Source organism: Lagenorhynchus albirostris, chromosome 4 (assembly GCF_949774975.1).
Source record: "Lagenorhynchus albirostris chromosome 4, mLagAlb1.1, whole genome shotgun sequence".
In the NCBI taxonomy this organism is placed as follows: Eukaryota; Metazoa; Chordata; class Mammalia; order Artiodactyla; family Delphinidae; genus Lagenorhynchus; species Lagenorhynchus albirostris.
Window position 1 is genome coordinate 8613554 of NC_083098.1, and position 23248 is coordinate 8636801.

Consider the following 23248-nt stretch of genomic DNA (forward strand, 5'->3'; position numbering starts at 1 on the left):
TGCCCTCGGAGTGCTTCCTCCCATAACAAGGAAGGGAAAAAAAAAAAAAATCCCAACTCATCCTATCAGAGCCACATTCATACCAATGTGTGTTCCTTCTAATGCTTTTCTCTTCTTCCTTATCACACACCCGCCCCTTCTCAGCCGCCTGATCCCTGCTCATGGAAGATGCTCCCAAAGGCCCACCCGGGTCCCAGCAATGTCATACGGGTGAAGCACAACGAACAGGCAGGGGGAGATAGTTGCAGTTTAGATTTTAGTCTAAGTGCGGTTGGTCGTCTTAGGAGGAAAAAGACATGCGATGGACATAATTAACAGAGCACTGCCACTGCCCTGTGGAAGAAGGACTTGCTGCCATCACTAACTTGCCTCCTTTTCTGTGTCCTATCAGACTGTAAAGGCCCCAAAGGCAGAGCACAAGGCTTCTTTGACATTAGACACCTAACACTATGCTTGGCATATAGCAGGCACTCCGTAAATGGAGGCCGATTCAAACGAACAAAGGAAGAAGTAAAACACACGGTTCATGTTTCCACCTTTAATGGCAAGACACCTCCCAACGCACACAGACTGCTTTGCACGTACTAACTGACACGATTTTGACTAAAATAAACAGAAAATCTCATATGTTCACACGGCTGAGGGGTCTCCAGTCACACACCCACACAGAAGCTCAAACGGGAACACTTCTTATTTGGTCTTCTCCTCTGGGTGGTTTTAAAAATCATCATTCGTTGCTTATTATATTAACCTTCCAATGTTATACACCATTAGAAAAGCTTTTTTACTGTTTAATACATGAGAGGAGGGGGAAAAAAGCCCCAAATCCGGATCACTTACTCGCCCGTTGCCGACACATTGCTGACTTGGGATACGTGGGCACTGTAGAAAAGAAGCAAAAGAAAGGAAGCCAGGTTAGACAGAGGACCAGAGAGTGCGAATCCAACGTGTGAGGGCATCCCGGGCTGAAAGTATTAGCCCTGAATGACCCTCACGTGACATTTAGTTACCCACTGACCGATGCTGATTTTTACCTGTCTCTAGATTAGAGATGGCCCTGGGAGCACATTCCCAAACAGCTTCTTTTCTCCATGTTAAGATGTCCATGACGGATAGTTTCAAAGGTGACCCCTGAAAACCATTTCTGCCTCTCAGACTATTGCCATGGCCCTAGTCTGGGGTCTTTGAATTTTCCCCAAATGTTAATACGATTGCTGCCCACTGCTTTCCTGCTACCAACTGCCCTGTCTCTGCTCTCTGCAGCCCAAGTCTGTTCCCTCCTGCCCCACTCCCTCCGGACCTGCAGACAGAAGCATCTTCCTAAAACTGCTCTGAACATGGAGCGGGGGCCGTAGGGGCAGAGAACAAGGAACAAACACTGTTTTCTACACGACTCTATCTGAGCCACATTTTCTGCCTAAGTTCCTCAAGATGGAAAATACCTCAAGCTCTATAATGTTTCATCTTAACACCTAATTTATAGCCCTTTTATTGAGCATTTATAAACTTCCTCTAACTTTCCCATTTTCTCCAAAGCCTGAATTCCTTCGAAAGTATTAAAAAGTAGTCAGTAAAAAAAAAAAAAAAGTAGTCCATATAAAACGGAATGGTGAAATGAGAGAACACTATCTGATTAGCACGCTTCAGAACTTCACCCTTTTGCCCCCATTCTACTTTCATATAAGCACAGTGTGGGTCGAGGCTGGCATCTGTCTTAACCATATCAGTGTGAGTACTTTCTTACATTCTGCCCTGTACTGCTTAATTGGCTTCTAAGTCAAGATTCAAAAGTATCTATGTTGAAAATGAGATTAAAAAAAAATCTTCAGTGCATGTCAAACTACACTTTTGCCTAATCTAACAGTTCTCCCATTTTTACTTTCTTCTGTGTAGAAGACACCTGAAGAAAAGAAAAGCTGTTAATGACCAATACTGATGGTTGCCTTTCAATCACTCCAAGCATCCTCATTTATACTACAGAATTTTCAGCACGTGAATGTGTTGCTTTGGAATCATCTGTCGAGCTTTTCTTCCACGTACGTGTATATGTGTATCTCATCCCTTTCCATTTAGAACCTAAGTGCTTCAAGGGATTGTACAATATTCCTCATTTTCTTTCACGACAATACCTACGAATACCACCAGCACATACTCATTATCCCAAAGGTGATCAACAGACACTCACTCTTTAACCCCAGAGAATTCCTTTAGCTAAAGCTGTAGCTCTTTGTCATGGTCACAAACCACAGCCAAGTCCCAGAAAAACTGCATAAAAGGGTGCTGTTGTTCACAAGGGAAACGTATGAGAAGAATCCTCATTAATAAATGAATGAACAAATAAATAAACCCGAATGCTTACTGAGTGCCGTGTTTCAGACATTGTGCTTAGTATTGCTTACATAGCTTTTCTCATTTACTGTTTACAAGAACCCCATGAAGTAGGTACCATTGTTTTCTTTTCCCTATTTTCAAATGAAGAGGTTAGAGAGGTTAAGTAACTCACAGTCATAGAGCCAAGAAGCAGATGAGCTGAGATTGGAACCAAGAAAGTTTTAGCTTGGAGTCTCAGCTCCTAATCACTACACTCGACTTTTTGAATCCATCACTCACTAGAAGAAACACTCACCAGAGTCATCTTCCCATATGGAGGCCTGGACTCAGGTATTTAACTTTGCTTTTAATTACAACCATTTCTGCCTCACAATACCTGCTATTCATAGAGGTTCCCAGGTTACATAACCAACAATAAATCCTTTGCGGCTCTCTGTCCTGAGCTGGAACAGGCAGTCCCTGCTTTCGATGCCTGTGGCTCACTCTCTGTAAATTCAACACTGTATAATTAACTCCGGCGCTCCATGTCTCACGCAGTTACACAACCTTGGTTTTGGGGGCAGGGGCCAATTTGAATAATGACTCCGGGAGAACATACAGGCGGGAAAAGAATACAGAGCTGCTAGATCCTAAAAACATTCCAAAGACATAGAAATATAATCAGCCAGTCAGTCAGCCATGCCATCTCAGAATGAAGAGATACATTTCCTCTCCTCCCTTCTACACACTTTTGACCTGAACTTCTTTTTGCTTATTAAAAAGCACACACTGATATTTTTATGTTCCTTTTGGGGTGGGGTGGGGCGTAGGGAGGAGAAGATGAAAAAAGGCGAGGAAGAAAGAGACACGGAAATGACAACAAATGGAACCAGGTTCTGAGACTCCTAACTCTCTAACTCTCAAACTCTAATGTGCACCAGAATCACCCGGGATCTTGTTCACACAGACTCTGATACAGTAGGTCTAGGTCTAGGAAAGGGGACCTGAGATTTTGTATTTCTAGCACATTCCCCAGTGATTCTGATGCTGTTGATTTGTGGAGGACATTGTTTAGCAAGGTTCCAAATTCCTGCAACTAAAATTCTTTTAGACTTCAGTGACTTAGATATCACAATTGCTGTTTTGAAAGATTCTAAGTTATGAAGGTATGATTTGGAAAACATATGCTAATTGGAATGAATAAAAGGCAATACATCAACATTTCCCTCAGAGCTTAAAGAAAAATGACCTGAGCCATCGAAATCAGTCTTAAAGAGCCTTTCTCAGAATGCAAAATAAATGAAAAAATCAATAATAAGACTAAGTAATTAAACCATATTGATTTTTGTTAATACATATATCTTAGGTCAAATTTATGATAAATTTATATTTTTGTGTTTTTGTAATAGGCCTTTGGAATTTTTGGTATTACTTAATGTGTCCATACTTCCATGCTTTTAAAACAGAATTTCCTAAAGGAAGTATTCTTTTTTTTTTAAATGCCAAGAAACAATTTATTATAGAGAGGAGAAAAATCTCTCATCCAAAATACAGAAATCTGTACAACTCTGCCACAATCAATACACATGAACTGTACAAATTCACACCAGTTCATAATTTACCAAAAAAACTATGACTAACAAGGTTCACAAAATAGATGGTGGTTTATGGAAAAGACTTTTACCCAATTAAGTCCAAGAAAAGTTACAAAGCAGACCTCCACTTTCTAAAAATAAGAAGTATACTCAGTCTTAGAAAACTACAAGCTAGCAAATGTACAGAGAGCTGGCCGGTGCTAACACCACACTTGAGATAGTGTCTTTTTAAGGGTCTTTTTCAAAGGCTGTTGCCACTGCAGATTCTGGTCACTTGCTACTTTCAAGGCCAAAAACACAATACAAGGTCTGACCATTTCCCCAGGTCATCCTTACTAGTTTGTCTTATGTACATTTATATTTAAGAGCTAGGTAAAAGTCTTGTCATAAAATTTCCAGTACTACCACGTTTTAAAGGTTGAGCTGCCAAAATGGATACCAACTTTAAGTGTCATAGTGCAAATTTTCTCTGCAAGTTCTACTGCAGAGAAAGGTTCTCTGAAATACAGATTTGCGTTAAAGGGACTGATGTAAAAATTTAGGCATCATGTCTGGGAGAAACTGAAACCACCCTAGGACTTCTCTCCCTTGCGAATAAGGTGATCATTTACTTGGACTCACAGGCTATTAAATCATTGAAAGGTACTGTCCAAACTAGAGCACTGTCACTTACAAATTTTTTTTAGCACTCTGTTTTGTGCCACATCTTCACAGCTGTGACATGGTTTAAATTCCATAATCCATCCCCCAAGAGGCGCCCACCCAAAGCAAGTATCAAATTTATCCATCCATTATAAGATGACCCGTCCATAGACTATATCTTAACCTGATACAGTCATTATATTGTAGCGTTGGGAAGGGCTTGTTCTGTCCAAGAGAAGTTCCTCCTTACAGCTGATTCTGCTGTCTACCGTTGGCACGTTGGTGCTGTTGCGGGTGCTGCCTCCTGCTGGTGAGGCTTCGTACAGCACACAGATGGAGCCATCCTCTCCAGTTCTGCAGGACACTTCGTAAGGGTCAACCCAGAGTGTGAGTTCACTTGGGAGAAGCCTGAACAGCTCCTGACCGCTCAGTCCAATCGGCTGTGCTGCCTGTCCAGTGAGAGGATCCATTTTATGGTTGATGGGAATACAACGGTAACCCGATCCCTTGCAGGGCTTTTCTGGGAACCAGTGATGTTTCTAATGTTCTGCCAGCAACTCCTGCAGGCTCTGGCGGAAGGACTGCAGCTGTCGCTCGCTCGTGAGCCCCTTGATGCGGAGGAACTTGGAGATGAAGGCCTCGTTGGCAGCCATCTTGCCTATCACGGTGTTGGCCCGGGTGTAGAAGGGATGCGCGGGGTTGGTCCGGGCTACCTCACAGGTCAGAGGGCTGAGAGAGAGGGAGGGAGGGGCGGACGGCTACAATTTTTCTCCTTTCTTTATAGTAAAAAAGTTATTTTCGAGACAGGAGGTGGCCAGAGAGAGGAAGAGACGAGTGACCGCAGCCTGGTCACAGCGCCCGGACCTCCCAGGCCACCGCCGCCTACGGCTCTGCAGCCTCCGAAGCTCCCAACAGTTGCATTTCCAGCTCCGAGGGGCCTAAAGAAAGTGTTCTGAAAAGAGAGCATTTTGCGTTGGGAATCAGAAAAGTGAAGTTCTGGTCTTGGCTCTGCAGTTAATTAGCTGCAATCACAGTCAGATTGTTGGTTAGCTTGGCTGCTTTGGGCTGGTTTCTTCATACAGAAAATGAAAGACTTGGTTCATGATCTCTGTGATTTTCTTTTAGCTCTAAAAGTTTATGACTATCTCAGTTTCAAGTTTATTGCCCTAAAGTTTAATTCATTACAAAAGGTTATAACTGCATATTTAGTTTTATGACAGTGTCAGTCATAGTGAGGGTTTATCAGATATCAAAATGGCTTTGCTCAGGTATCCAATCACCTCCATAGTTCCTGTGGGATGTGCTTAACAATTCATCAATAACAAGATTTCTAAGAATATTTAATGTCAGAAATAGGGCCTGCTTCCGTTGCTATAAGCAGCTTATGGAGGTAATGTTAAGACACTAACAAAAAGACAATAAGCAAATAAGCTAAAGTGAAAGATAATGATTTTCTTCATCTTCATGTAGCTTGTTTTCTATCCCCTGCAGAGGGCTAAGAATAATGAATTTTTTTCAGAGCACTTGACTGATTTGCTAAGAAAGTCTCTTATGCAGTATAAACACCTGAATATGGAAGAATTCATTTCCTAATGTTGATAAAGCAAGTATTCAAAACTAAAATGAATAAGCAGACTCAGCATTATGGTCAATTTCATTACCCAAGCCTACTTAGGTGATGATGCAAATGAATGTTCTCCTGGTACGGTCATTCAAAACAGATTCTAAGCCTACTCCGAAATATATTCTATGATATAGTTAAATATATTTAGTCTTTATTTCTATTAGCAAAACATTTCCATAAAGGGATCATGCTCAGCAATGTTAGTCTATAAAATGTGCATGTGATAAGATGCACAGAATGCCTGTTGACGAGCGATTCCCTTATTAGATCTCTTGATTTGAAATAAAGAAGCCTTTCAAATCTACTGAAACCAGACATCTTGAAGAAGGATGTGTTCTCTTTTTTTCTGTCCTCTTACTTCAGTATATTCTCTTTTCAGTGGTGTATAACATGCTGCCCGTAAAATATTGTTTTAGTAGGAACCATTAGGTCTAACAGAATTATCCTTTTTCTCTAGAAGATAATATTTACATTCAATTTTTTCAATGAGTAAGAATTTAAAAGACAATTACGTGATGTTTGTTTAAGCCTCAGGATGAGGATCCAGTAACTAATCATCAAACCAGAATGAAACTCTTCATTTGTCTATTTAACAGAATACGGTATTTTTAGTAGCATCTTAAAATACTAAAAGTTGATACACAGTGTCAACATTATAAGATGACTGTACCACTATTTCCTTGTAACTGTATAATGAATTTGTAAATGAAAACATTTTCATGATTTTAGTTCAATTCTCTACAGTGCCATAAAACAAATACACTCAGTCCTCAATATTTATTCACTTTGCTTTAACTTTTACATATGATGATCACATGCAGAAATTTTAGGGAGCATTTATAGGTATTTAGATTTTGACAAAAAATATTTACCCCCACATATTTTTATTGAAACTCACACATACTATTCCTTTAAGTATTAGGACTGATTTGAAGAAATGAATTATTCTTCATTCCTGTATCTTGATACTGTATTAAATATTTTCTAACAAATTAAACTGAGCCCATCAAAATACATTTTGTACAGCTTCTTTAGGGCCCTAATTATGGGAGTTATCAGTTTCATATATTTAGAATGTTTTGCATAAAAAGAAATTCAGAGGTTTATTTTAGTTTTTAGACTAAGGTCTTTATAAAGCAAAATTGAGAAATGAAATGGAGAGGTGACTATATATACTATACCCATTTACAGATGAGGAAATTGAGGTTCCGAGAGGTTTAGTATCTCACTCAAGTTTACACAGCTCTGATTCCATCTCACGTAATCTGGCTTCAGATATGTCCTTAATAAAAACATAATCCTTATTCTCAAATAATGCTGCTATTCACATAAATCTTTGGCTACACATCTATTTCTTTTCTTAGAATTAGAACAGATTATTAAAAGTACTTTTTGCATTCACATGGAAATTTCTTCTCAAAATTTATGCTTTCCAGAAAACCTTTTATTTCATCTAGGTTTTCATGTTTACTAGCATAACATTGCATGAAGTATTCTATAACCTTTTAAAAACTACTATACCCCTCACAGCAAACTTCACTTCTGATTATTAGTATTGTCCCTTTTTTTTTTCCTTAAGTTTACCAAAGGTCTTCTTTTTTATTATTTTCATTTTTACTCTCAAAGAATGAGTTCCTGGATTCAAACATGAGTTCTGCTATTTTTATGTTTTCTTTTATTATTATTAAATCCTTTTGGGTTTCCAAGAAGTTGCTTTTCTTCCTTTTTATAACTTCTTATTCTGAATGTATGGCTCGTTTACTTTCAATCTTTTTAAGAAGGTGAAGTTACCTCTTAAAAAGAGTTTGGATCTCATTCCACAAATTTTTATATGTACTTTTCTTCTTTTTCTTCCAAATAGTCTGTTTTTATTTCCTATTTGAATTTCTTCTTCCCTTTAGGAGAGTTTTCGTTGGTTGATTGGAAATTTTGTGTTATTAATTACACTGTGGTTAGAAGACACAACTTAACATTTCTACTCTTCAAGAACTTTTAGAGATAGCTGAGTAATCTTTTAGAAAGTAGCAGGAATGCTTAAGCCCTATTTGTAGATTGTAAAGTTTAGTGTATGTGATGCTCCTATATTTTAAATCTTATTAATTTTATTAAATTCTCAGCACTATTTATAAATTTTTGTTATAGACATATTGTGGTATATATAAGTTCTATACTTCAAATGTGTTTGCATGTTTATCCTTGTTAACTTAAGGGTTTAAATTTATATGATTTGATACAATGCTAGTTTATACATACTTATTATTTTAACCTTTATATTTTTAGTATGGATTTTACCCAATAAAGTCTAGGTTTGTGCTGTTTAATGGATTTGGCTTTAAACTCTAGTTATTCTGGTATTGATATTGCTATCTCTGCTTTCTGTTCATATTTATCAGAGATAAATCCTATATTACTAACCTTTCTGTGCTATTTTGTTTTAGGCATAGCTCTTTTGAGCAAAACATAGTTCAAGCAGTCATTTTAAAAAATTACTTTTAGCTTTTATCAAAGAATTTAATCCATTTACACTTATTGTCATAGCTGATATATTTTTTCTAGTTTTATGTTTTTGCTTTATAATTTTGGAGCTTCCTTTTCCTTTGATTTCTGTCTTTGCTCTTATCTTCTGAGGTGATTTGGGATATACGAGTCCTATGCACAATTCTACTAGTTGCTGCCTCTACAACCCATACATCTGTGACTATTAAAACTGAAACAAAAACCCAAAAAACAAACCACCAAAAAAAAAAAAAAAACCCGAAACACTTGATGCCTGATTCTACTCTCCTACCTTCCATGCAAGATAAGAAATTTAGAATTTCATTACTTTCTTTGGCCCTCCACTAATAATTATAATCAGGTTTCTACTTCTTAATTAAAAAAATATTTTGGGGGATTCACCTCTCAATTAGCTGGGTATATATTAACACTGATTTCTACTTCTATTTCTATTAGTATGGTTTTCTCCTTAGAATCATAATTTTCAGGTTGGCTTTCTGATCTCTGACTTTCATATCTAACATTATTTCTCTCACAGCTTTTTCTTTACCCTTTATATTTTGGAAGAGCTTCTCAAGTTTCTCTCTCATCATGTACTTGATTTATTTTAAATACTTTCTGCTCTTTACTGCTTTCCAAAGTTTAAAAAATCTCTGCAAATACGTTTCTAGGCTTCTCTTTCCCTCACTTCAGCTGTTCTTGTGTGTCTCTAGCCTTTTAATTCTCAACTTATTCTCTCCTTACAGGTTCCTACTCATATTTCAAAGAGGCTGGTTATGTCCTTGAGCATTTTTGGAGAAGATTAGCACATATTACTTCTCAAGTTTTCTTCTGAATCATACAAAAAACAGTTTTCTGAAATTGTTTCTACTCTGAGTCCTCAGAGCAAGTCATCCTTTCCCCTAGCTTGTAATTTCTCTTTATAGGTCCCAAATAGTTCTTTGTGTTTAGGGGTTCGTCAGGGGGATCAATTCAGGCAGAGCCATTATCAAAAACCTGGCTGGGGGCTTCCCTGGTGGTGCAGTGGTTGAGAGTCCACCTGCCGATGCAGGGGACATGGGTTCGTGACCCGGTCCGGGAAGATCCCGCACGCTGCAGAGCGGCTGGGCCCATGAGCCATAGCCGCTGAGCCTGCGCGTCTGGAGCCCGTGCTCCGCAATGGGAGAGGCCACACCAGTGAGAGGCCCGCGTACCGCAAAAAAAAAAAAAAAAAAAACAAAAAACCCTACTCCCAGTGGAAATAACCACAGAAATCAAAACCTGGGCTTGGCAACACCGAAGACTTAGATAAATAGAAGTAGAACTAGCAACAGATCCCAACCAGATCTGACTGGACGCCAGCAAAAGAATTCAGACAACAGGCTGCATGTGGCACAGAAGAAGACCTACTGCAAGCTGCTTTCACACTAATCTGAGCAATTGAGGTGGGGGCTCCTCTTCTGGGATTCCAGTCTAGACTAGGAAAGAGGCCAGGGTGTGGGCATCTTTGCCAAGCATGTTCTGCACCCTTAGCACGCAGGTTCGTGTTTATTTGCGGCAATCTCACTAAGGGTTTGGTATAATCGGTCCTTCCCTTTCATTCCCTTAATCACTTCAACAGGGCGGGTAATCTCTAATGAGCATCTGGGGAACAATGACACCTACTGTTTGAGCTACTGTAGCTGCAATAAACTTGCCACATGGGATGGTGGCAGGTGTAGATTTGTAGCTACTATTTCTTTCCTTTGCAAAAAAGGACAAATGGCTCTATGGTGAATTAGGTTAGGTTGGAGAAGTACTGGAATTAAAGAAGACAGAGTTCTTATCACAGAAAACTATTCATCTAGAATGAGAACATCTGAGTGCATGTCTATTTATAAGAGGCCTACCTTACTACAGAAAAGCCTGAAGGCAGTGGAAACGTACAGTAGACTAACACGTGGTTCAGCCGTAGATGTTAGAATAGCAATCACAGAAACCGCAATTCTACAGGGTGAACAGTGGAGCAAGGTAAGGACCGAAATGGCCCCTCTTCATCTCTGTTCCTGTAACCGACCTCCCTACCCCCAGCCACAGGAAGGTCCTGGAACCTCCACTAGTGCACTGCAGCCTCTCGGTATGCTCTGCATCTCTACTCCAGACACAGACCCTCTCTTGCTGTTATAAATAATGCACCTTGTCTCCACTCCAATTGCTCGATGCCTGTCTGATCTACTGTATCTGAGTTCCTTTATAGAGCAGCTATTCTCCTTCCTCTGAAATGGGAGGCCTGCTTTGCCCTCATCCTCTCTCTGTTTTGATTTGGTCTACATGAAGACTGCCCACTCCCAAACTTGCAGCCTCCGAGATCTGCCATTCTACCTTATGTCGGACGTCTCAGAATACACCACAAAACGGAATACCCCTCCGTTCAATACCCCATCTCCTCCGCCTGGCTGCCTGTGGCTGAACCTACTTCTGGTGAATACCCACCTCAGATGGGTCTCATCTCTTGACTGGGCCTTTCCTCCCCTGAAAAACCTGACCAATTAACACTGTCGATACATAATATTTAGTATTCAACATCCTTAGCCAGGGAAGATACCATTTTGTCACTACCCATCATTTTTTACTTTTCAAAGGCACAGAAAAAATTATTTTGGATTTAAAAGAGCCAATTTAGTTTTTCATCATGTTAATAAATCATCGTGAAATTCATTAGTCATGTAATGACTCCCCTTTTCTAACACTGCAACAAAGGAATTGTAATAAAGTTGGAGGGAAAGGAATAGAAGACAAGGACATTACAAAAATTTATTTAAAATGTTTAAGCACTCATTTGCTCTTACTAGAGGTAGTGCAAAAAAAAAAACGCACTGATTTATACATGAAATTATCAGTGGACATGTTTCTGATTCTAGTCCCAAAATCTAGAACTTAGTCATAATTAACAATCATGTTTCCCTTTTTCTACTTGAATTCTGTATACTAGATTAACTCAAGAAAAGTCAATCTCAAACCAGCCATGCAAATAATTAAAAAAAAAAAAAACAGTTCATGTTTTATCAATAGATTCTCCCTATTTCATGTCAAGTGGGTAAGAAAAAAGCTAAATTAACTTGTACCAACCTAATTCTTACATAATTTTTAAATTATCATGTAATTTTATTGGTTGGCAGGAAACCAGGACGAATCAAATGGACCACCATGTTGTCTCAAACTGAAACCTCAGATGTTCCCTGCCTTGCCACAAAGTGATTACGCAACAAGCTTCAAGTAGCTAAAGGGCAGAGCACTACTGCAAACCAGTTACTTGGCCAAGCCTGACTCCCTATGACACATTTCGGAACTGTGGTGGTTGAATTAAAGTCTAAATCTAACAATGAGACTATTGCAACAAATCAGACTCAGAAACAAAGAAAGTATTTATGTGATACCCTGACACTGCTTTTTTTACATCTTTATTGGAGTATAATTGCTTTACAATGGTGTGTTAGTTTCTGCTGTATAACAAAGTGAATCAGCTATACATATACATATGTCCCCATATCTCCTCCCTCTTGCGTCTCCCTCCCACCCTCCCTACCCCACCCCTCTAGGTGGTCACAAAGCACCGAGCTGATCTCCCTGTGCTATGCGGCTGCTTCCCACTAGCTATCTGTTTTACATTTGGTAGTGTATATATGTCCATGCCCCTCTCTCACTTCGTCCCAGCTTCCCCTTCCCCCTCCCTGTGTCCTCAAGTCCATTCTCTAGTAGGTCTGTGTCTTTATTCCCGTCCTGCCCCTAGGTTCTTCATGACCTTTTTTTTTAGATTCCATATATATGTGTTAGCATACGGTATTTGTTTTTCTCTTTCTGACTTACTTCACTCTGTATGACAGACTCTAGGTCCATCCACCTCACTACAAATAACTCAATTTTGTTTCTTTTTATGGCTGAGTAATATTCCATTGCATATATGTGCCACATCTTCTTTATCCATTCATCTGTTGATGGGCACTTAGGTTGCTTCCATGTCCTGGCTATTGTAAATAGAGCTGCAATGAACATTGTGGTACATGACTCTTTTTGAATTACAGTTTTCTCAGGGTATATGCCCAGTAGTGGGATTGCTGGGCCATATGGTAGTTCTATTTTTAGTTTTTTAAGGAACCTCCATACTGTTCTCATAGTGGCTGTATCAATTTACATTCCCACCAACAGTGCAAGAGGGTTCCCTTTTCTCCACACCCGACACTGCTTTTTAAAAAGTAGAATTCAAAATTGAGGAAAGGTTAAAAGAAAAACAAAAAAAACCTTCAGCAATTTAAACTTGAATTTATATGGTCATATGACTTTCAAATATAGTTTCTAAGCCTCTGAAGTGGGTAGGCAGTGAGGAAAGAAATGCAGCAAATAAGAAAAGCCTGGTTCCAGGTTATTACTGATACCTAAGTGGGATGGTTCACTGAAAAATCACATCAATACAACAACTTCTTAGTCTGGAGGGAAGTGATCTCATCTAACATCTACTTTGATGTAAACTTACCTGTTTTAAGAGTTGCCATTCTGGCTTTATAAACTTTAGAAAATAATCCTGAACTCTAAGGACTTGCTGAACATTAGTTTCACACTTCACTACTATCTAGAAAATGACCTAATGTAACCCAAGACTCCTTCAGCAAGTGAGCCTTAGGCTTAGAACCCGCCCCACCAGCATGTATGTGTGGAACAGCGATTTTAAAATTTAGGTTACAGCCTAATCATTAGGCAGATTTTGAAATTCAAATGGAGAGCTTGACATCTTTGAATTTAAAACCAAATATCTTATTTTAGTCTTTTCAACTACGTGAAAATTTGTTCTAAGATTTCTTAAACAAAAGAGAAGAAAAATAGAGCATGAACATTATGGTGAGGGATTCCAATAAGCTTAGCCTGGCCACAGCACAGAATATTCTATTGAAAAGAATTAACGTGGGCAAATAAACCCAAAGAAGCCTTAACCCTCCCCAATTCCCTGTAACAGACCAATACAAATCAAATAAGTACCTCAAATAGAAAGGTGACATAGGTCTTTCATCTTCCTGCGAACTGAAAGGAAAAGAAAACTTGAATTAATATAATTCCTGTTAATATCATAACATCTCAGTTTTACTAAAACTCTGTTCCACCTATCACAATTTTTCTTTTGACACATTAGAGCTAATCTCACTATGGAGTAAGGTTAGTAAAATATACGCTACCTTGGACCTAGCCAAGGTCAATCACTTCTTCAAGGGAGACCATCAAGAGAGGTTTCTTTCAAGATTAGCCTAAGGCAAAAGTAGTTCACATCACCCTTTGAAGAGGAAGTTTTTTACTACCTTATTCTACAAGCCCAATCCAAGTATTCATATATTACACATAAACCCTTAAAATGATTACATACTCAATTATCTCAATAAAGCTAATTACAACTCATTAACATGATGATGAAAGTAAGACAGCCAACAAAATACTCCTGTTAAGTGTATGCTGCCCTAGCAATGAAATGCTAGGGCATCAGTAAACAGCACTCATGCTCTTTGTCGTCTATAGTTACGCACAGTATTAATGAGGGTGAATAACATGAAAGGACACAAATAAAACTATAAAAAAGAGTTTAAGGGACTTCCCTGGTGGCGCAGTGCTTAAGAATCCGCCTGCCAATGCAGGAGACATGGGTTCAATACCCGGTCCAGGAAGATCCCACGTGCCGCGGAGCAATGAAACCTGTGCGCCACAACTACTGAGCCTGCGCTTTAGAGCCCCTGAGCCACAGCTACTGAGCCCACATGCTGCAACTACTGAAGCCTGTGCTCCACAACAAGAGAAACCACCGCAATGAGAAGCCCGCACACCAAAATCAAGAGTAGCCCCGCTCACCTCAACTAGAGAAAGCTCGTGTACAGCAATGAAGACGCAACGCAGCCAAAAAAAAATAGTTTAAGTTCCTCAAACAGCACTGAAGCAATATGAAGCTTAATATAAAAATATTTAATTAAAAATATAAAATATATACTATAGTAAAATATTTTTCCTTTCTTCTACATGTTTTTTTCTTCTGATAAATGACCTCCAATCAATGAATGAGTCTCTCCCCTTCAGTGTCTACTGGAGTGGTCTTTGAACATTTTTGATTACACACTCATATAAAAATTTGCTTTTAAGCAGCTACTCCCCTTAATATATGACTGAGTATCTATTTATGTTAATTATGTGCATCATTAAACAGATAAAAGTAGAAATGTGAAGTATCAGATAAAATTAAGAAGCGCTAATATTTTCTTCTTGTACCCCTGTGGTATACCACAAGCAACATTGATGAAAAGAGAAAAATTTGCTTCAGTTGGTAATATTATCCTGGCAATCACCAAAAATCTTATTACAAGTTATAGTGTAAAACACATACACACACATACACACACACACACACACACACACACACACGCGCGCGCACAACCCTGTCCTGGAAGTTGAAAAGGTCTTAACATTTTAGTTGCAAGACGGCACATAAAATATGGCATACTGGGGCTTCCCTGGTGGCGCAGTGGTTGAGAGTCTGCCTGCCGATGCAGGGGACACGGGTTCGTGCCCCGATCCGGGAAGATCCCACATGCCGCGGAGCAGCTGGGCCCGTGAGCCATGGCCGCTGAGCCTGCGCGTCCAGAGCCTGTGCTCTGCAGTGGGAGGGGCCACAACAGTGAGAGGCCCGTGTACCGCAAAAAAAAAAAAAAAAAAAAAAAAAAAATACGGCATACTATTTGTCACTCTCTCATGATTTTGGTTTCCAATGTCAATATCGCTTAACTATTCTAGTGTTTATCTTGCCAAAGATTTTGTTTGTAACTGATTGTGCCAATTCTTCCCAAGTGAAAGGTAAGTGACAGATCAGTTTTATTCTTGACTCTATAACGTTAATGGGCTGAAGGCAAAGCTTGACAAGTTACAGGCACTAACACCTGGGAACTGTCCACGTGTCTTGGGAAGAAACCACCTAGAGCAGCGCTATTACAGTAGTGACTACTTTAAGCCAGACTGATACAAGGGGCTTACACATTTGACTTCAACACAGTCCTTGAAAACACTGAACAAATTATAAACATGTTAGAATTGGGTTTGTTTCCTAATCGAGGGTTCAGTGTCAAAGAGTACTAAGTGTGACCAACACTGTGCAAAGAGGCTGCAACAAAAAACCTATAATGATTTTACTTTATGGGAACATTGCCTCCATGTGAAACCGAGCGGAGCCCATGGGGCTCCCAGGCACAGAGGCCTTTCTGTTCCCCATTTCTTGTAGGCAAGACTCCAGCCTCCATGACCTTCCCTGAGTTCCAAAGGGCAGATTCGAACAGTTGCAAATCAAGGGAGGAGCTGCCAGGAAACCACGTGAGGCAAGATTAAAGGGACCAGAGAAACTCATCAAGATCAGCAGACGGACCACCTGAGACCCTGCACACACCCTAATCCCGTGAGCAACCCCACCCTTTCGAAACTCTGCAAAAGAAAGAAGAATGCAGGACTGTTACTGCCTCCATCCTTATTGCACACCCCCGACCAGGAGCCCTGACCTCTCCCTATGCCCCAGGGAGGGGGCACAGTTCTTGAGGTGCTAGCCTGCTGTGTTCCCCTCTTTGCCTGGCAAAGAATAAACCCACCCTTTCTTTCTCCTCCAAAACTCTCTGTATCTCATTTCGGCATCGGTGTACAGGGAGCCAAGATTTGGGCCACACGAGTGTTATAAAATGAGCACCGCACTAAATACTTTTTTTGCCCAGAACAGATCCTTAACTCTAACACGTAACAAATTATAATGAAAATTAACAAGGGTACTTTAGTGAACGTTCAATTAGCAATATGGTTGGTTTTCTTAGAAATCAGGAGTGCTTTGGGAGATGATTTAAGGGTACAGAGTTCTGAACACAGCTGTTCATGTGCTTTGGCTAACACTTTTTGTGTGTGCCTGAAAATTTCCTTGTAGCCAACAGAGGCAATCAAAATCAATCTTTTCTCTCTTTACACCTTCTCTCCCTCAGACAGTTATTCATCAGCCAGGTACCATCGGGTGCTTGACATTAATTATCTCACGTAAATCCTCATAAAAACCCTCCCTGGTACTTGCCCCTCCCTTGAGAGCAGCAGGCTCAGAGAGGGCACACAACTTAACCAGGTCACACAGCTAGTGATGTGCAGACAACAAACACACTTTTGTTGTTTACTACCTTGCCTTCAATTTTAACTTATCAAAATATTCTGGAGTGAATGTCCTCATTCTGGCACAAGATCTTGTGGACTTTATAATTTATAAGCTCCATGTCATGCTTCTGATTATGGCAACTCTACACCGACCTTAGTCAAAGTCCATTCACAATGCATTATGCCTGATGGTGTGTACAAGGTGATTAATTTATTAACATGTATTGGCACTATGTCAAGAATGTCTCGATAGAAACACAAGTTTTTAATCATGAGCAAATATTTTTCAGGCTGCATTTGTATAAGGTAAATTTGTCAATGAAAGACAAAAATCAGAAATTCTTAATTGGGATATGTCCCTGAATTCTGAGCAGTTATAAGTGTTCCAAAAAAGAAAATGTAAGCACTGTTATTTAAATGAAATGAAACAGACTCAGCAGATTTGCCTACTCAGTAGCAGTCAACAGGGCAGCAATCCACGCACAGTACCCAAGAAGAACAATATAATTGGAAAAGAAAACGAGGATAAATAATTAATTTTGACACTTAATTAGCCTATTTCTTTTTTCCCTTTCATAAAAGTACCCTTGCCCGGGGTTTAGTAATGTAATCTTGACAACAGTATAAATTATAAAACAACTAAAGCATTGATTTCAAACTGATTAAGTCAATTAATTCTAAAAATCAATTTTATGCATTGACTTTACAGGCAATTTGAAGGAAAAATGGCCAAGGACAATTCTTCCAAATGGAACAGAGAAAAGAAACTTTTCCATAAAATTTACATACTGGAATGCAAAACATTTGAAAATATCACCATGTCTACCTCTGTGCAAAACGAATATTGGACTATTATTATATGTCCCCAAACACCTATTTATAGAGATATTTACGCCTGTTCCTAGCTTTACATCAATCTCAGACATGTCCAATGATATTAACTGAGTTGTCATTTTTTCCCTAAATTTTAAATTGAGAATTAATTCAGATTTACTTGCAATTTTTAAAAATAAGCACATGTACTGTGAATGAAGAGGGGAGTGCCTGTCATGAAATGAAGCCAATGACAAACCGTAACAACCTGGAATTCATTCAGTTTCCTCCTTGGTTACTAGTATAAACCCAATGTTTTAATTATTTCCTGTTTGCTGACTCAGAATAATAGCCAAGCTTAAGCAGCTAATTAGTTTGCCTTTTTTTTTTTTAATTTAAATACACTGAGAGATTTGGGCAATCACCTCATGTATGTCAGGCCACTGGGTGCCTAATGTCCTCAGACATGGGGTGTTACAGGCTCTCAAAACAGCTACCTGTGGGAAGGACATTTATCAAATAGACCCAAGTAACAGTCCAAATCTAAGAAGCTACAACTGAGAAGGGCAATAACAGACTGGAGGGTTTTAGTGGGGGCCTAACTTACCTTTTTTTTAATTTAATTTTTATTTTATATTGGCGTTTAATTGATTTACAATGTTGTGTTAGCTTCAGGCCTACGGCAAAGTAATTCAGTTACACATATACATATATTCATTCTTTTTCAGATTCTTTTCCCATATAGGTTATTACAGAATATTGAGTGCCGTTCCCTGTGCTACACTAACTTATCTTTTTATGTGGTTCAACATTGGTTGAACATAAAGGCACAGGAATGGATGACACCTAGACTCACAATCTCTTCCTGAGCTGCACTCGTGTCTAAACTGAAGCCACAGAATGCAATCCCTATCAATTTAATTACACAGCAAGCTCACCGAAATTGTGAAAAGCATGGCGTTTTCTGTGTCTAAGAAAACCCAAATATTCTTGGGAGAATTCCCAGCCTGAGGTATTCAGAACGGACGCTCAGTTACTGGATCAAACCACCATTCCATTCAATTCCCTTTTGAACTGTCCTGATAAATGTTCCAATTAGTCCAACTTTCTAATTGGTTAATGCGGCTGGCTACCCGCAAATTAACATAATCTGCATATTGGGCTACATACTTCACATTTTCAAGTGATCTGAGCTAGGAGAAATAGTTTGTAAGTGTTCCTTGGGTACTGAAAAGTACAGCAAAATAGGGAAAGGCTAAGGATTAGGTTCCATTCATTGAAGAAACTCGAAAAAACATCTACTGGGGCTTAAATACAAACAAACAAACAAACAAACAAACAAACCACAAACAGCCAGGGGGAGACAGAAAGGGAGGGCCAAGTGAAAGGACAAAATTTAAAGTATTAAGTAAACATTTTCTCTGGAATTCAGGTTCCTCCCTCACGTTGCAACAGAATGTACTAAGTGGAAGAATTTTCATAGATGAATTTTCTTGGAGGACGATGAGGTGAGTGGAATTAGCACATTTTCTTTCCTTCCTTCCTCTGCAAACTATAAAGTACCACACTGGAGCCTTTTGATTTATCCACAGTCTCAGGCATTAACATTCATAACCCTCCATTTATAGCATTTATACCGCTCCATTTGGGGTGTGATGTAGCAGCTGGCGTTCTGCTGTTCAGATTTTTGGTTCAGCTCCATTCAGGAACACGGGAGAAAACAATCTCCCTGTTCCTTTTGGAAAACAAGTCAGTTTTGGAAAACAGATCAGTTCACAGCTAAGTATTTGCCCCTGTAATTTCAGGGGGCATTCTTGTAGATGGATGTATACTTCTTTACTATAAACCCAAGCAACTTTGTTTCCAGTTTTATTATTTGTATGTTGTAACTAAGAATGCAACACCTAGCTGTCAGTAGAAATAAAAACAAACCATTGAAGTTCAAGAGCAAATATGTTTTCCTGACCAAAGGGTAATGCAATAAGCTGAAATGTTAATGTTCACAGGACTAGAAAGTTTAGCTGACACCAAGAGGTATTACACTTCGGAAGCAAAACCAACCAGAAGACTTCCAAACATTTACAGCTTTCCCCCCAATAAGACAGGAAAGTATTTCTACCATTTTCCTGATTGCTTAGTAGAAATTTGAAATATAGTTAGGGGATGAATTGTGTCCCTGCAAAAAGACACGCTGAAGCCCTGACCCCCAGAAACTCAGGATGTGATCTTATTTGCAAATACAGTCTTTATAGAGGTGACCAAGTTAAAGTGAAGTTACCGTAGTGGGCCCTAATTCAATATGACCAGCGCTCTTATCAACAGGATATTTGCACACAGGGAGCACAAGCTGTGAAGACTGGAATTGTGTTGCCACAAGCCAAGATCTCCAGGAAGCGAGGAGAGAGGCAGGGGACAACTCATTCCCCAGGGTGTTTAGAGGGAGCACAGCCCTAGCCAACGTGTAAATTTGGGACTTCTGGCCTCCAGAACCGTGAGACAAGAAATTGCTGGTTGGGCTTCCCTGGTGGCGCAGTGGTTGAGAGTCCGCCTGCCGATGCAGGGGACACGGGTTCGTGCCCCGGTCCGGGAAGATCCCACATGCCACGGAGCGGCTGCGCCCGTGAGCCATGGCCGCTGAGCCTGCGCGTCCGGAGCCTGTGCTCCGCAACGGGAGAGGCCGCAACAGTGAGAGGCCCGCGTACCGCAAAAAAAAAAAAAAAAAAAGAAATTGCTGGTTTTCTGGGTTACCCTGTTTGTGGTACTTCGTCACAGCTGTGCTAGGAAACTAATATATCTACTAAAAAAATGTTTTTTTCCCAAATCCGGAATTAAGAACCTGACGAAAGTGTCTCCATCTTATGTGAAGGTTGTGCTCTGGAAATTCATTTGTCGCGATGCTAAGACTAGAACGGATTTCCCACACTGACATGAGGATTCGATTTCCAGGCCTGTACTAACCTCTTGTTCAAATAAACTATCGTCAGTAAGCAGTCCAGAGTCAGTGTTTTGAAAAACGTTGGCCACGATCCAGTTAGAAACACATTTTACATCATGATATGTAGTACACAGACACATAAAAGGGACACATTTCATAAAATTATTCTTACTTTGGATGTTTTCTATTTTGTTATACTTCGCTTTATATAAAACACTGGTCACAACCTGCTCAATTGGTTTTATGACCACCAACAGGTCATGCCCACAGGTGAAAAACGCTATGCTAAAAACACATCTCCCTGGCTTGATGTGTAATTAATACTCAGTGAATGTTGCTGAATTAAGATCTATGTTCTCATAGGACAGAGAACAAACACTTTTCTTCTCTGCCCCACTGCCAGAATGAGCTCTGGGCCGAAGAAGTACAGATTTTGTTGAGCGTGGATGGCACAGAAAATCAGAGAGGAAGCGGGTCCAGATATGCCCAGCAATGGGCGTGAGAATGTCGTTCTAGATGACCGTGGTGGAGCTGACAGAGGATTTCCAGGTCTCTCTCGCTCTCTCTTTTTTTAATTTTATTTCATTTCATTTATTTATTTATATATTTTTGAACGTTATTTATTTTTTATACAGCAGGTTCTTACTAGTCATCCATTTTATACACATCAGTGTATACATGTCAATCCCAATCTCCCATTCATCCCACCACCAGCCCCATCCCCGCTTTCCCCCCTTGGTGTCCATACTTCTGTTCTGTACATCTGTGTCTCTATCCAAGTCTCTTTAAAATATTCTTTTCCTGCTTATACCACAGGATGGTGTCAAGGAGACTCAGGGACCCCTGTTTTTTTTTTCGATTCCTCCTTACTTTGTGACCACAGCATTCTTTATCACCTGTATTTTGGTCTCTTCAAGTCAAAGAACTATTATACTTGGAGGGAACCAGGGACCATCTCATTCTAATTCAGTCCCTCTACCCAGCTAGCTCTACCCGTGGATGCCCTTCTGATGACCACCTTTCAATCTCTAGGGAGTTGGAGGGGGTGGTGAGGGTGTGCGCTTGTCAGGGAAGGGGAGTAAAGTTTGAAGCAGGGAGGGGTGGGATTGCTTCACCTTCTACCTCTTGTGTATCTTTCCCTACAGTGAGAAGGTCAACAGGAAACTATTACTACCTGTGGACTGGCTGACACAGCCAAGAGCCTCACATTCCACTTTACAGGGGATCCTGGCTGGAGATGTGTTTAGAAGTCACAGGACAGAATCCTCATGCCTGTTACAATATTTAAGTTGTATTAACAGGCCAACTGCTCTCCTTAAAAAAAAAAAAAAAAAAAAGTTTATCCCTTACCCCCCCACGTGGTCAATCACCAGACTGTGTTGATTTCATCTCAGAAAGAGACAAGTCTTCTGAATCTGATCTTTCCTTTCCATTTCCACTGCCGTAGTCTTTCAGAGGGGCGGTACTCTTTTTCCCTGCCATCCAGAGCAGTTTACCCTTAATACCCCCACCAGATTTATCCCCCTAACCTAAAAGCCTCCCTGCTTCCGCTCTGTCTTTGGGGTAAAATCCAGATGTCTGAACCTGGCGCACAAGAGTCCTCCCAATCTCAGGGCAGTGAGCCTCTGTCGACCTCTCACTGCACTTTCATAACTCTGTCTGTACGTGCTGTTCCCTCTATCTTAAATGCTTTCACCACCTCTCTCTGCCTGGTAAATACTTCATCTCTCAGCTCAAATGTCATCTAATCTGGGATGCCATCTCCATCACCCTGGAGAGGGGAGTGGCTCCTCCCTCCAGGCTCCCGGACACTGTTCACAGCCATGAGCCGGCGCTTAGCAAAAGACGCTGAAGTTCCCGAGTTCGGATGCTTGCCTCACCTCCTGGATTTGTCTTTCTGTTTGTCCCACCAGCACCTAGCAAGGTACATTCCGGGTGCTCAGTCAGTGGCTGTGGAATGAAGTCACCATCATCAAGACCATGCTGAGCGCTGACACTGCCGTGTGATCGCATATTTTTAAAACATATAATTTGTAAAACTAATTTTGCCAGCTGGAAGCATTCTCAGAGAGTTGTACGTTGATGAGTTTAAGTTATCTTCTTCCCTGCGATTCCAAACTTAATGGAAGTGCAACTGTGCCATGGGTTTTCTCCCACCCTTATTGAGAAAAGAAAATTAATTTTCTCCCACTGCACAGAGGGGCAGCTCCGCCATTGTGACAGTAATCTAAACCCTGTGCTTTCCGCAGGGTACAGTGTGCCCAGAAAAGGATGTGTTCAGGCAACGCAATGTTTGCATATGGCCTTGCCACACACTCTATCTGTTTGTTCTGGCTTGAGAGCAGGAAAAGAACATTTTTTTTTTACTTCATTGCAAACCCAAAGGTTCGGGTGGAGCTTAGAGAAATTTTTGGTTTAGTCACAAAACTATTTTCAATGCAGCTGGAAGCTCTGATTTGTTTTTGAGATTCTTGTTCAGCAAACTGATGTGTATCATTATTATAGACATAGCAATACCGCCTCAGGGAGGCAGCAGTTTAGAAGGTAAGAACACAGTAACTTTCTTTTTGAGGGGGTTGATATGAGTGGATAAGAGAATATTTTTGGAACATTAGCAAGTCAGTTAAAATGCTTTCTAATCTTCAGATACTGAAACCAAAGCAAAAGAACAGGGGGATA

At 40.1% G+C, this 23248-nt stretch overlaps 1 protein-coding gene and 1 pseudogene across 2 annotated transcripts in view; both read right to left on the reverse strand.

Moving 5' to 3' along the window:
• Nucleotides 1-23248, reverse strand: part of FAM13A (family with sequence similarity 13 member A) — a 335740-nt gene that overhangs the window by 68771 nt on the left and 243721 nt on the right. For both annotated transcript variants that reach the window (XM_060147573.1, XM_060147574.1), the window contains 2 exons: nucleotides 13657-13698; nucleotides 841-882 (listed from right to left, as the gene is read on the reverse strand). In XM_060147573.1, the coding sequence (XP_060003556.1) occupies nucleotides 841-882; nucleotides 13657-13698 (84 nt within the window). The remainder of the gene's footprint in view (nucleotides 1-840; nucleotides 883-13656; nucleotides 13699-23248) is intronic.
• On the reverse strand, nucleotides 4693-13175 carry LOC132519546 (protein BTG1-like; annotated as a pseudogene).